The sequence below is a fragment of the Lathyrus oleraceus genome, chromosome 3 (genome assembly GCF_024323335.1).
Source record: "Lathyrus oleraceus cultivar Zhongwan6 chromosome 3, CAAS_Psat_ZW6_1.0, whole genome shotgun sequence".
In the NCBI taxonomy this organism is placed as follows: domain Eukaryota; kingdom Viridiplantae; phylum Streptophyta; class Magnoliopsida; order Fabales; family Fabaceae; genus Lathyrus; species Lathyrus oleraceus.
The window spans coordinates 249,147,033-249,160,594 of NC_066581.1; the positions used below are offsets into that span (position 1 = coordinate 249,147,033).

The following is a 13,562-nucleotide window of genomic DNA, read 5'->3' on the forward strand; positions in this document are numbered from 1 at the left end:
TGAAAAGGATCCTTCCTCCTCAGACAAATCATAGGGGCAAGTGACTCCTAACTATGATGGACCGTATATTGTCACCAAGGTTTTTGATGGTGGAGCCTTAATGCTTGTAACTATGGATGATGAAAACTTCACTTCCCCTGTGAACTCAGACGCAGTTGAAAAATACTTCGCATAAAATAGACCCGCTGGACGATAAAAAGAATAGTCCAGGCAAAAAAATGGGCATCCCGGCGAACCAAGAAAATGAAAAAGGTTCGGGCAAAAGTTAGGGATTAAAAAAATGAAAAGATTGTACACTCGGTAAGTTGAAAACCTGAAAGGGCAACTTAGGCAAAAATGGGTATCCCGATGGATTGAAAACCCGAAAGGACGATCCAGGCAAAAGTTAGGGATTAAGCGAATGGTTGCGTTCTGAGTAGTTTTGAATATCATCTCGTGTCGATAACCGAAAACTTCCGAAGGATAGGAAACAGTCCAATCACCTTTTTCGGAAAGCTGATCATCTGGAGGATCTTGAAGACGAGCTAATCATAGTAGAATTGGAACCCGATAGAAATCCATTTCACATTGCCATTAGATTAATTTCTGTTTTTATCTGTTGTGCAATTACCTCTTTCCAGGGATTGCTTCCTGATGTAAATACCTATTCAGAGACCACTCAATCAATAAAATCATGTTATTCAGTACATCTCTGTGTTCATTTTCATTTTACTGTTTTGTTTGCAAAAATGACGTCCGAATAACTGATAAACATTGCATCATGAAACATAAGAGCTTTACAGGTACGTGCTTAATAAACATTGAAAATTGCTGTAAATTTTAAGTGCTTTGGATCGTCTATTCAGAACAGGTACACTCGGGGCATTTCCTTAAGGTCCCCATCAAATGATCGCGGATGTTTTTCCTCAACAGTTGGAATTTGGTATCTTATCCCTGCAGAGCTGGTCCGAGCGTTGGATTCTTCAAACCCCAGCAGGCTCTCACTGCGGTACTTCCCCAAGCATTTGTTTCAGATTATAGATTCACCAGCGGAGTTGACAGTTGATCCGCAGTCGCACGCGGATCAAAACGAGTAGTTTTTCAAAAATGTAGTTTAACGACATATTGACTCAAATATCGTTCTCAAGGATTCTTGTTTAATTAATCTACCGATAGAACAAAAAGGGGGGGTGGTTGGTTTAGATTCGAAAAAGTGATTTTTAAAAGTGATTATAAAATAAGCTGACACGAACCAACCTACTGCATCATCTTCCGACTTATCATTGATTCTTAAAAATTCCAAATCCCTAACGGGTCTGCTCCTATTCGATTACAATTACCATTAACAAGCGTAAAGGAAATTATGCGAGTAATATTCCCAAATTCCGAATTAAGCAAACGGATTAAAAACTATTGCGAATTAAGCAAACACAATATGATCGAACGCGATAATGCAAAAGCTACACTAATCACGAAATTGATTCGGGATAATCATTCATCAATTGAATTTAAGGATTCTATCCTAGAGCAACAATTAGATTAAGCAAATAATTGGAATTATAAGAAGAATTCAAAGGAAACAAATTGGAATTAATAAAAACCTCAAAGCGGATTCTGAATTACAGCAGGTTGATTCAAAAGGGATTAGTTCTCCATAGTCATCTTGCTAGCTCTCAAAAAATCGTAAATGAACAGAAAAACGTAACCCTGTTTTTGGCTGCCTCCACTAGGTAAAAACACCCAAACCCGTTTCACCACTCAACCGGGTCAAATGTACGATCCAGGCCCAATACAACTAACCCAAACAAAATATAAAAATAATGCAGCAGCTTCAACGAAATTTCTGGCCCGGCTACATTCTGATTCAGCTCTCGACTTCTGAACAAAAGTTGTAGATCTTTTTCTTAGTTTTCCATCGACTGGTAGCACGTCTCAATCCGATACTCCTAGCTCAAGATATGATTTTTCTCGCGAAAGTTGCTAATACTGAAAATTAAATACGAAAATTAAATAAGTGCAAAAATAAAATAAATTATGAAAACACATTAAAACATAAAAATAATCAAAGCAAACCGAAGAAATGCTTAAGTACAAACATGGAAGAACGTGCATCAAAATGCACTGATCAAATTCCCCCACACTTGAACTTTTGCACTCCGAGCAAAATGAAAAACAAAACAAAACACAGACACATCAACGGTTACTCATTCTAGGCTACAAGTCATCTTCTGTTAAGTTTGCTTCGATAGGTACTAATCTTGCACACTAAGGACATTGTAAGAACACTAATCCACAGTTATGCAGATATAAACCTCCTGAATACACAAATCAACTCGAATCATGTTATTGTATTAAAGCCTAACTTACTCATCCTTCTTTGGCTCTTTTTCATTCAGGCGCAATCACATTAAGCCCGTTATCTCCACACACTCATAGCAAGGCAACCGGTCAGTGACTCTGATCCTTTTCTGCACGGGGTTTTGGTACTTAAGTGGCATAACCCTTTGCTTACTCAATTGTAGTTGCGGGGGATCGGACCGTAATCCGCCCTACCAAGTTCAGCACCAGAAATCGCTGAACCAACTACAAAAGAGTCTTATATCCAACTTTTTTTTGAAGGTTCCACAACCGTTGGGCTAAGTGACCGAGTGAGGGTCACCAAACTTAGAAGGTGCATTCCTTTATTTTATTTTTCTTTGGAACACTCACTTATATTCATCGGCTTCCCTGCGTAGAGTGTGTGTGAGATGGTGCTGACTGCTGAAATAAACTACTCAAGAGCTGTCAGAGGATGAGAATGTAAGGCTAAAACATAATAAAAATTCAACTCAATTTCCATATGCAGGAGACTTACGGTGTTAAAACAATACCGATCTTGTGAATTTTTCCCAAGTCTCCGCAAACTCGACTCAAAGTAACCTATAGCCTAAAACTTTCAAGAAGATGCATTTTTTTTAATGACTAAAAACAAACAAAACACTAACAAAAACAAAGAAAACACACGATTCCCTCCCCCATACTTAAACTAAGCATTGCCCTCAATGAAAGGACTTTACTAATAAAGTAGAGAGAAGGAGAGAAAGACTCCCTGATCAAGTTGCAGTGTAGTCAAGCGCTTCCAAAGAAAGCTCCTCTATGCTGACATCTTCAGGCACCGAACTTGCATGGAATAACTTCAGACGCTTCCCGTTAACCTTGAAGACTTTGTCAGTACCTGCACTTTTTATTTCTACTGCACCATGAGGGAAAACATTAGTAACAACAAAGGGGCCAATCCATTTGGATCGAAGTTTCCCAGCCATAAGCTTAAGGCGGGATTTAAACAATAAAACTTGTTGGCCCACAGAAAATTCCTTCCTAGAAATCATCTTATCATGGAAGTGCTTAGTTTTCTCTTTATAAATCCTAGAGCTTTCATAAGCCTCTAATCTAAGCTCTTCCAACTGTTATAATTGGAGTTTTCTTTCAATACCTGCTTGTTGCATCTCCAAATTACAACTTTTCACCGCCCAATAAGCACGATGTTCTATCTCAATAGGAAGATGACATGCCTTACCAAAAACAAGTCGATAAGGAGACATCCCAATGGGTGTCTTGAAAGCGGTTCTTTGAGCCCAAAGTGCGTCTTCTAGACGACGGCTCCAGTCCTTCCTGTTTGGCTGCACCATTTTCTCTAAAACCTGTTTGATCTCCCTGTTTGAGATCTCAGCTTGCCCATTAGTTTGTGGGTGATAAGAAGTAGAGACTCTGTGCACAACTCCATTCTTTCAGAGTAAAGCTTCCATGGTGCGGTTACAGAAATGAGTGCCTTGGTTACTGATGATAGCTCGCGGTATTCCAAACCTGCAAAACATATTAGACCTGACAAAATCTGCAACAACTCTAGAATCATTAGTCCTAATGGGGATAACTTCCACCCACTTTGAAACATAATCAACAGCAAGCAAAATGTAAAGAAAACCAAATGATACAGGAAAGGGACCCATGAAGTCGATTCCCCATACATCAAATACCTCACAGAAAAGCATGGGCTGCTGAGGCATTTCACTCTTGCGAGTGATGTTTGTACCTGCTATCTGGCACTCTTTACAAGTGCGGTAAGTCTCATAAGCATCATTAAAAACAGTTGGCCAATAGAAACCTGAATCAAGGACCTTTCTTGCCGTCCTTTGAGGACCAAAGTGTCCGCAAACTTGAGATGCATGAGAAAAATTCAAAATAGATTCAATCTTATTGTCGGGGACACATCTCCTGATTACCTGATCACTACCAAAGTTCCATAGATATGGATCATCCCAAACATAATATTTGGCATCACTCTTGAGTTTATGAACCTGTGATCTCGATGCACCTGTAGGAAAAACACCAGCAACAAGAAAATTAAAAATGTCAGCAAACCAAGGTGTAATCCCATGCAAAAGAAACAACTGCTCATCAGGAATGTCATCCTGAATAGGAAAAGGATCTTCATTTCTCTCTATCCTGCTCAAGTGATCAACCACTAAGTTCTCAACTCCACTTTTGTCTTTAATCTCAACATTAAACTCTTGGAGCAACAACATCCACCGAATCAATCTCGGTTTTGCATCCGGCTTCTTCAGCAAGTACTTCAAAGCTGCATGGTCAGTAAAAACAACAACCTTGGAACCTAGCAAATAAGATCTGAATTTATCAAGAGCAAAAGCAATAGCTAGCAGTTCTTTTTCAGTGGTAGTGTAATTTGACTGTGCAGAATCTAAAGTCCTAGAAGCATAGTGTAGCACCTCAAATTTGCCCTCCTCATTCATGCATTCATTTTAGGTCATTTAACATTTCATATTGCATTTCATCATGTCAATCAGAATCAGCTTCAAGAGTTTGTCCTCCAAGAAGCTTGTATTCAACTGTGAAGTCAAAAGTCAACTGTTGGTCAACTGAATGTTATATGGATAGAGGATAACTTGAGTTACTTCCAACATGTTCAAATGGGGTCTATTCATCATTCAAAACGCTAATCTTGAAGGAGCAAAAGTTTGTCCATGAGCTGTCATGCTCGCTAGGCGAGCAGCGTGGTTCGCTTAGCGAATCTGAACTATCATGCTCGCTAGGCGAGCAAATTCTTCGCTAGGCAAAGCCCACGCGTTTTAAAATATAACAGAAAATCTTGGACTTGGGCCTCTCTCATTTGAGCCCACAAAGCCACGAAAATCAGGTTATAAATTCAGAGTTTCAGTGGAACAAAAAACCCGGGAAGAAGAGAAGAGCTAACAGAATTCAGAGCAGCCTCCATAGACACTGAAGGAAAAAACTCCTTTGCACAGGATCACCTCTACCACATCCATCTCACATAAACCCTAAGATTTCTTTGCGAACCCAACCGTGCAATTGAACTTCATTCGATCTCTCCAATCAGGTTTTCCTTATTCCCATTACTCTATGCTTTCAATTTGAATTTTCTGAATGTATGAGGTATTATGGTTGAATCCGGGAGAGTGGGTATCGTTAGGTTTTGCATGTGGGTTTAGATATGCATGAATGTATAACAATACTTTGAATGTTTGATCACTCAGTTTCTGAAATGGATACCTAGGGTTTGGGGTTTCTGAAATCGCACTGTTATCAATGGAAAATCCAGAACCCGTAGGCATTCGCTAGCCGCTTCGCTAGGCGAGCCTGCAGCGAAGCTTCGCTAAGCCTTCGCTAGGCGAGGCAGTAGCGATCGCGACAGTAGCTACTTTTTCTGTTTGATCTCCAATCTATTTCATGCTTTGTTATGACATGCTTTCTATTGCCTCCGGGCACATGTTTTAGTATATATGTCACGTCCTGATGTGTGGATCCTGGTCCCTGATTTTGAGTTTTGATACCCTTTTGATTCATTTGTTTGACAAGAGGTTTAGGCCCCCTACCCTTAGTTGCTTTTTGTGAACTTTTTGTGAATTTTAATGGCATGATTCATGTGGTTACATTTCAATTTGGTGCAACTCTTGATTGCACCCCCATCTTGTCATTCTAACCTGTTTGTTGAGTTTTTGTGAGGGCTCACATGACTCTTGCAAAGATAGCTTGCTTGGCATTCCACTTTATTTGTGGGATACCATTTGGAGATTTATTCTGATTGCCCTGCTGACTTGCTTTCTTTGATGATGCTAGCTTGAGAGACCTATGGGTTTCTTATCTCTTCAGTTGTTGTTACTTCGGATTTTTATCCGTGTTGTAGATCTCTTGATCCCTTTATCTTTCCCACATTTTACTACTTTCTTAGCTGGAAGACCTCGATAGGAGGCAATGTTCTTGTGTGTTTATTTTTGTGCCCAAAGACCTCCAAGAAGAGGCACCAGTGCTAAAGACCTCCATAAAGAGGCAATTGACGGATAAAAGGGATTAGTAATCAATCCCCCGTTATTCAGTGTGTCGTTCTTTAAGCTCACACTACGTGTCGATGCTTTAGAGCAAAAGCCCAAGATCTTTTGTCCGGTCAGTCCGTGGAGAGGGTTCCACCTTTCTGAATCCCCACTTTTTGTCATGAGCTCACCCTGTCCAGGGTTAAGAGTTATGAGGTCTTATCCTCATTACCCTTTTGATCTGCTCACCCGGACGTTCAATGTCAGTGGTTTAGAGCCTATTTGATTAACTTTCCATGGCTTGTTTGTCGAGGTTGATATGACCCCTCTTGACTAAAGCCCTACCCATGTATGTTTGAGCCCCCTTGTTGGCGTGTTTATTTTATGCATGTTTGTTTTGTATGGTGTGATCGTCTCCCCATAGGATTGCTAGGCTTCGTATAGTCTCTCGTTTGCATGTCAATTAAGGTAGCACGGTTCCTTCGTCTAGGACTTCCTTTTTGCATGAGCATTCCTAAAACACAAACAAACTCATTGATTTTTCTTCTCCTAAGAACACGTTAACTCCTTCTACTACAGGCGAGTAAGTCTCCAAAGGTCGAGCATCCGGTAGATTGCGTAGCAACGTCGTTCACCCAAAACAAACCCGTACATAGCCGAACTACGGCTTGCTCTGATTCTTATTCCAGATGAGATACGTAGGCATAAGACGCGATGTCTTAGCGAGCACACTCCCCTTTAACCCATAGGTAGCCGAGCTACGAAGACTCTAATTCTCACATGCAAATGAGATACGTATGCAGTGGTTGCGACATCCGTGCGAGTCATTTTCTTTTGACCCCTCTTTTAGTAAATAGTACATTAGATAAACCCACACCCTTTAGACAAGAACAACAAGAGTGGATCCCGTAGAGTACTACGGATGCGTAGGGGTGCTAATACCTTCCCTTCGTATAATCGACTCCCGAACCCAAGATTTGGTTGCGAGACCTTGTCTTTTCCTTTTCGCCGGTTGTTTTTTCGCATATTATATTTTTTAGGCTGCGACAGCTGGCGACTCTGCTGGGGACCCGGTTTCCCTAAGCGAGTCCCTCCTAGTATTTGTAGTTTCTTATTTATTGGGTGTTTATTCTTTTGTACAGTTATTTATTTACCTGCTTTACCCTATTGCATTGTGTACATATCATTACTGTGTCTGTTGGCTCTGTTGGGATGTTTGTTTGTTGGGGTGGGATGTTCTATGAGATAAGCCCACTACCCAGGCTTAAGCGTACAAACAAGTTTTAGAGTGGATAGTCATGAGGCTTGCGTGGCATGTTGCTACGTTAAGTCGTTCATGAAGACCCACATTCCAGACGAGGTTCCTTTTGGATATATTTTGTCCTATGGGTGTTCCATGACGACAATATTTTCCTTTAGAAATCGTCGACTCTGGTGACCATTTCCCGAGAACTCAGTCGAGGCCTCTCCTCCGAGACGCGTTTATGTTAGCTCTGGTGGGCGCATTCTCGCTGCTCAATCCGAGGACCCCGAGACTGGGAACTTGCTTTAGGATATCCTGTTGAGGGGAGTCAGCGGAGGTCTTTTATCCCGTAATAATGCCAAACCTTCAGTGGTAAACGTATTATTCTCGACTGAAGGGCTGAAACTGACAAACTTCTATTCTTAGAACCTACCAGTGAGGGAGGGCTAAATTCAGGAAACATTAACCTTCAACCAACCTGGTTTTATGGAGCAGAACTCTGATCTCGTATTATATTACTCAGTGGGTTTCTCTTCAGACAGTGCAACCCGACAGATGTTCAAGCCGATACAACAATCTTGATTCCCATGTCACTGCATTGCATCACATTATTTTGTATTACATCATGTTGCATTCATATCATTTGACACATGTTTATCCATTTCTAGGGGGTTTACATCTTCTTCTTGATTCCGATCAAGGTTTTTCTGGTTCTCTTAAGATGGATATTGGCAGAAAGAGACATGTCGCCTACAAGTTTCCTGTGGTTTTCTTGGAGCCTATTCAACAACTGATGAAGTTAATGGATCATGGTTCTCTAGAAGGATTCCGGAAGAAGTACGGTTTGATTCTGAGTTTCGTTACGGTTCTTTCCAAAGATCAACATGATGCTCTCTTTACACTGTTGCAGTTCTATGACCCTCCATTGAGGTGTTTCACGTTCCCAGATTATATTTTGGTCCCTACTTTGGAGGAAGTTGCTAGTTTTCTAAGAGTTCCTATCAAGCCGCAGTTGCTATTCTATAGTTCCGAGTTTCTACCCGATCTAAACATGGTTGCTTCAGCCACATATTTGGGAAATCAATCTTGAAGGCTAATATGTGTTAGAAGGGAGGAGTTAATGGTTTTCATTTGAGTTTCTTACTGGGAGAAGAAAAGAAGAAGCTTGAAGATGGTGACCAGAGGGGTTTCAATGCTGTGTTGGCTCTTTGTGTGTATGGGATTGTCCTGTTCCCTAATGTGGCGAAATTTGTGGGCGTAGACGCCATATGCCTCTTCGTGTTGGGAAATCCAGTGTCGACCTTGTTGGGAGATTTCTTTCATTCAGTGCATCACAGGAATGAGAATAGAAGGGGAGGATTGGTGAATTGTTGCGCGCCTTTGTTTTACAAGTGGTTCAGTTCCCACCTACCCAAGTCAGGAGCGTTCGTTGATGTCAAAAACTCGTTGAGTTGGTCAAAGAGACTGATGGGGTTGAGAGCTGAAGATATTTCTTAGTGGTCTGACCGGAGCTTGCTTCGGGCGGATATTATTCACAGTTGTGGGAACTTCCCGAATATACCGTTGGTAGGAAGAAGAGGAGGGATCAACTACAATCCTTCTCTAACAGTCAGACAGTTTGGATATGCTTTAAGAACTCCGCCTTTGGAAAAAGATGTAGAAGAATCTCTGTTTTTCTATTCTTCATCTGATTTGACTGTATCGCGTAAGGCAGCTGAGGCTTGGCTCAAGGTGATCAAGAGAGGAAGAACTGTGCTTGGAAAAGGAGATTGTAGAACATACCCTTAATATGAAGAGTGGCTTCAAGGAAGAGTCGAAGAGTTTGGTCTGCTGTTTCCTATTGAAGAAACTTTGTATCCACCAAAGCCTGAGCAGTCAACAACAGTGAGCCGAGAGGAGTATGACAAATTGAAGAATGCCATGGAGGAACTTCAAACTGAAAAATCGGAGTTAAGTGTGAAGCTGCAAGACTGTATGCATCAATTCCATGAGGCGGAATATCAGAAGGGGGAAGCCGTTAGATTGCAAGAGGAAGCAGAGAGGAAATTAGCTGTGGAGGTGGACTTCTTCAGGAAGACAGAGGAAGCCTTGGGATCATCCAGTTCTGAGTTGAGGCGAGTCAAACAACAGTTAACAGATGCTCTTGGTAAGCTAGCTGGTTGGCAAGAGCAATGGGATACATTTTCAGCTTCTAGGAAGGTGAAGGAGGATGAGATGGTGGCCGAATTGACTGGTCAGATGGAGAAGTTGAAGATTCTGCTGAAGGAGAAGAACAATGAGCTTCTGTGTGCCGGTTCGACTAATGGCTACATGACAGATCAACTCAACAAAGCTCAAAGACAGATTGAGGAACTCAAAGTGCTGGCAGGTTTGAAGAAATCCAAACTTGAAGAGGTATTCGGAGAAGATGATGGGAATTACTACAGAGAGCATATCAACAAGTTGGATGGAGTTATTCACAAGAGGAATCTTCTTATCCGATGTTTGACAGAATCTCCGGATCATCCCGACACGGTGGCATTGCTGGCTGAAATGAGGCACAATCCTTATGGGTTGTATGCAGGAGGCTGATTCCTGATTTTTGTTCCTCTCTTTACTTTTTATGTTGTTTCTTTGTAATGCATGATCCACAGGCTTGTTGTGGAGATCCTCTTTTGATGTACTATTGTCTAAGGCCTTTCCCTTCTTGAACGCATTTGTATAATGGTTTACTTTTATTACATCTTGATCTCAAAAGTTTATCCACAACTCGGTCTTCTTGCGCTTTCTGTCGGATGTGAGACCGGAATCAAGGGGGTAGAATACCCGTTGGAATTGATAAACATGTCATTGCATTTACATATTCATTTGCATATCTTGCATAACAGGTACCGCTGCGGTGTTCTTATATTATTTGGTGTTCATTAGCCGGATAGCTGACTCAGGCATTCATCGGTACGGTACCCGCAGAAACCAATAGAGAGTAATGGAAAGCTTTCAAGCAGATCTAGCGGAGATGAGGACCAACATGGCCCAATTCATGAGTATGATGCAAGGGGTAGTGCAAGGGCAAGAGGAACTCTGAGCCTTGGTCCAGAGACAAGAAACTGTGATCCCCCCTGTCGGTCAGAACTCGCCAGAAGGGACCCCTGTCGATGACGCTGCTGTTACCAACCCTGTCAACAACCATGCTAATGGTGACGAATTGTGTGGTATTAGAATCAATGGACAACCCATCATTACGGAGGCTGCTAATGCTCGAGCAGCACGTGCTCCAATTCACCATCCTTCTCAGTTGGTTGACAAGCAAGAAGATATGTTCACCATTCCCAATGATGATGAGGAATTTGGAAAGGCGGAAGAGAGAGATAGAAAGGTTGACGCCCTTGCTGAAAAGATTCGTGCCGTGGAGTGCCAGAATTCTTTGGGTTTTGATGTTACTAATATGGGTTTAGTTGATGGGTTGAGGATCCCGTACAAGTTCAAAGCGCCATCTTTCGACAAGTACAATGGCACTTCTTGTCCCCGAACTCATGTGCAAGCTTACGACCGGAAGATATCCGCTTATACTGATGATGAAAAGATGTGGATGTACTTTTTCCAAGATAGCTTGTCTGGAGCATCTTTGGATTGGTACATGGACTTGAGAAAAGAATCTGTCAGAAGCTGGAGAGAGTTAGGTGAAGCTTTTCTGAGGCAGTACAAGCATAACATGGACATGGCTCCGAGCAGAACCCAGTTGCAGAGTTTGTTTCAAAAGACCGGTGAGAGTTTCAAGGAATACATCCAGAGGTGGCGCGAACTAGCTGCGAGAGTACAACCTCCGATGTTGGAGAGAGAATTGACTGATATGTTCCTTGGAACCCTATGGATCGTATGGGAAGTTGCCCTTTTGGCAGTTTTTCGGATGTTGTGATTTGCGGAGAAAGAACTGAAAGTCTTATCAAAGCGGGAAAAATCCGAGACCCTGGTTCTTCAAGTTCTTCAAGTGCTAAGAAGCCATTCTCAGGGGCACCCAGAAGGAGAGAGGGTGAGACAAATGCTATACATAATCAGAGAAGTGGAAACAGAGGACAACAATACCGTCAAGCTGCTGTTGTGACTATTCCAGCAACCCAACCTCAACAACAACAAAGAGGACAACCACAACAACAACAGCAATGCCAATTCCAACCAAGACAAAGAATGCCAGATCGTCATTTTGATCCGTTGCCAATGACTTATGCTGAATTACTCCCTGAACTTCTCAGGTTAAAGTTTGTTGAACTTCGCATTATGGCTCCATTAACAAGGATTCCCGCTGGTTATGAAGCCAACGTCCGTTGTGATTTTCATTTTGGTGCGCCAGGGCACCACATCGAGAATTGTCGGGCTTTTCACCATAAAGTCCAAAACTTGATCGATGCCAAGACGATTAACTTCGCTCCTACTCCGAATGTGATGAATAATCCTATGCCTCAGCATGGAGGCCCCAGAGTAAACAGTGTGGAAGATGGGGAAAATTTGAACTTGGTAGTCGATGTTAATGATGTTCAGACTTCGTTGTTTGTGGTGAAGGAACGTTTGCTTAGAGGGGGAGTATTCCCGGGATGTGACAAGAATTGTTCAGATTGTGGTAATCATGAAAACGGCTGTGTGAAATTGAAAGAAGGTATCCAGGAATTGATGAATGAAGGTTGTTTACAGTTTGATCGAGTAGTGAAGGACTGGGGAGAGGTATTAACTGTTACCATTTACTTTACACCGTCAGAAGGTCCTGTACGTGCTCCAAGAACTATTAGTGCGCCTGTGACTGTTGGTACTCCTGTGACCGTAGCTGTGCCCGTGACCATATCTGCTCCGATGACTATTGGTGTTCCCGTGATTACTAATGCTCCGGTAACTATCAGTACCCGTACCACCATTGCTGCTTCTAGTGGAAGACTTTTTGAGAATAGTAGAGCAATCCCGTGGCAATATGACAATGCTTCTTGTAGAAATAGAAGACTTGAGAATCAGACCAGATCAGTAAATCATAATCCTGTGACGATTGGTTCGTCAGATAAGACTCCAATAACAATTGGTTCGATAGTGGGTAATGTGGGAGGACCTGGAGGACTTACGAGAAGTGGTCGTTTGTTTGCACCACAGGTTCCGAAGGATAATAATGCTGAGGCTCTTGCTAGAACAAAAGGAAAACAAGTTGTAGTTGAAGAAGAACCAGTGCGAAAGGAAGTGCCCGAGAATTCTTTTGAGAAGGACGTGGAGGAATTTATGAGAATTATCAAGAAAAGTGATTACAAGATCGTGGATCAGTTGAACCAGACACCATCAAAAATCTCTATTCTCTCTCTGTTGATGTGTTCCGAGGCACATCGTAACGCCCTGTTGAAAATGTTGAATATGGCTTATGTGCCTCAAGAGATTTCTGTTAACCAGCTTGAAGGTGTTATTGCAAATGTTAACACGAGACATGGTTTGGGATTCACGGATATAGACTTGACACCTTAGGGTCGCAATCACAATAGAGCTATGCATATCACGATGGAATGCAAAGGCGTGGTTTTGTCGCATGTTTTGGTTGATACCGGCTCTTCTTTGAATGTGCTTCGCAAAAAGGCTCTAAGTAAGCTTGATACCGAAGGGGTTGTTGTCATACCAAGTGATCTTGTTGTCCGTGCTTTTGATGGATCCAAGCAATCAGTTTTTGGTGAAGTTACGTTGCCTGTGAAGATCGGCCCGGAAGTGTTTAATATTGTCTTCTATGTGATGGATATTCAACCAGCATATAGTTGTCTGTTGGGGCATCCCTGGATACATGGAGCCGTAGTAGTTTCCTCGACTCTTCACCAAAAGCTAAAATATGTGTGGGATGGTCAAGTTGTGACCGTGTGTGGCGAAGAGGACATATTTGTGAGCCATTTATCCTTCTTCAAATATGTGGAGATGGATGGCGAAATTCATGAAACTCTATGTCAAGCTTTTGAGACTGTCAGTATTGAGAAGGTGGCTTTTGTTGAACAGAAGAAATCAGGTACCTCGATTGCGTCCTATAAACA

The 13,562-nt window shown here is 42.0% G+C and overlaps 1 protein-coding gene across 1 annotated transcript in view; it reads right to left on the bottom strand.

Annotated features, from left to right (window-relative positions):
• Positions 1 to 3,746: 3,746 nt before the first annotated feature.
• Positions 3,747 to 13,562, bottom strand: part of LOC127130692 (uncharacterized) — a 65,817-nt gene continuing 56,001 nt past the window's right edge. Inside the window, exon 2 of the mRNA XM_051059660.1 lies at positions 3,747 to 4,627. Coding sequence (XP_050915617.1) covers positions 3,747 to 4,627 — 881 coding nt within the window. The remainder of the gene's footprint in view (positions 4,628 to 13,562) is intronic.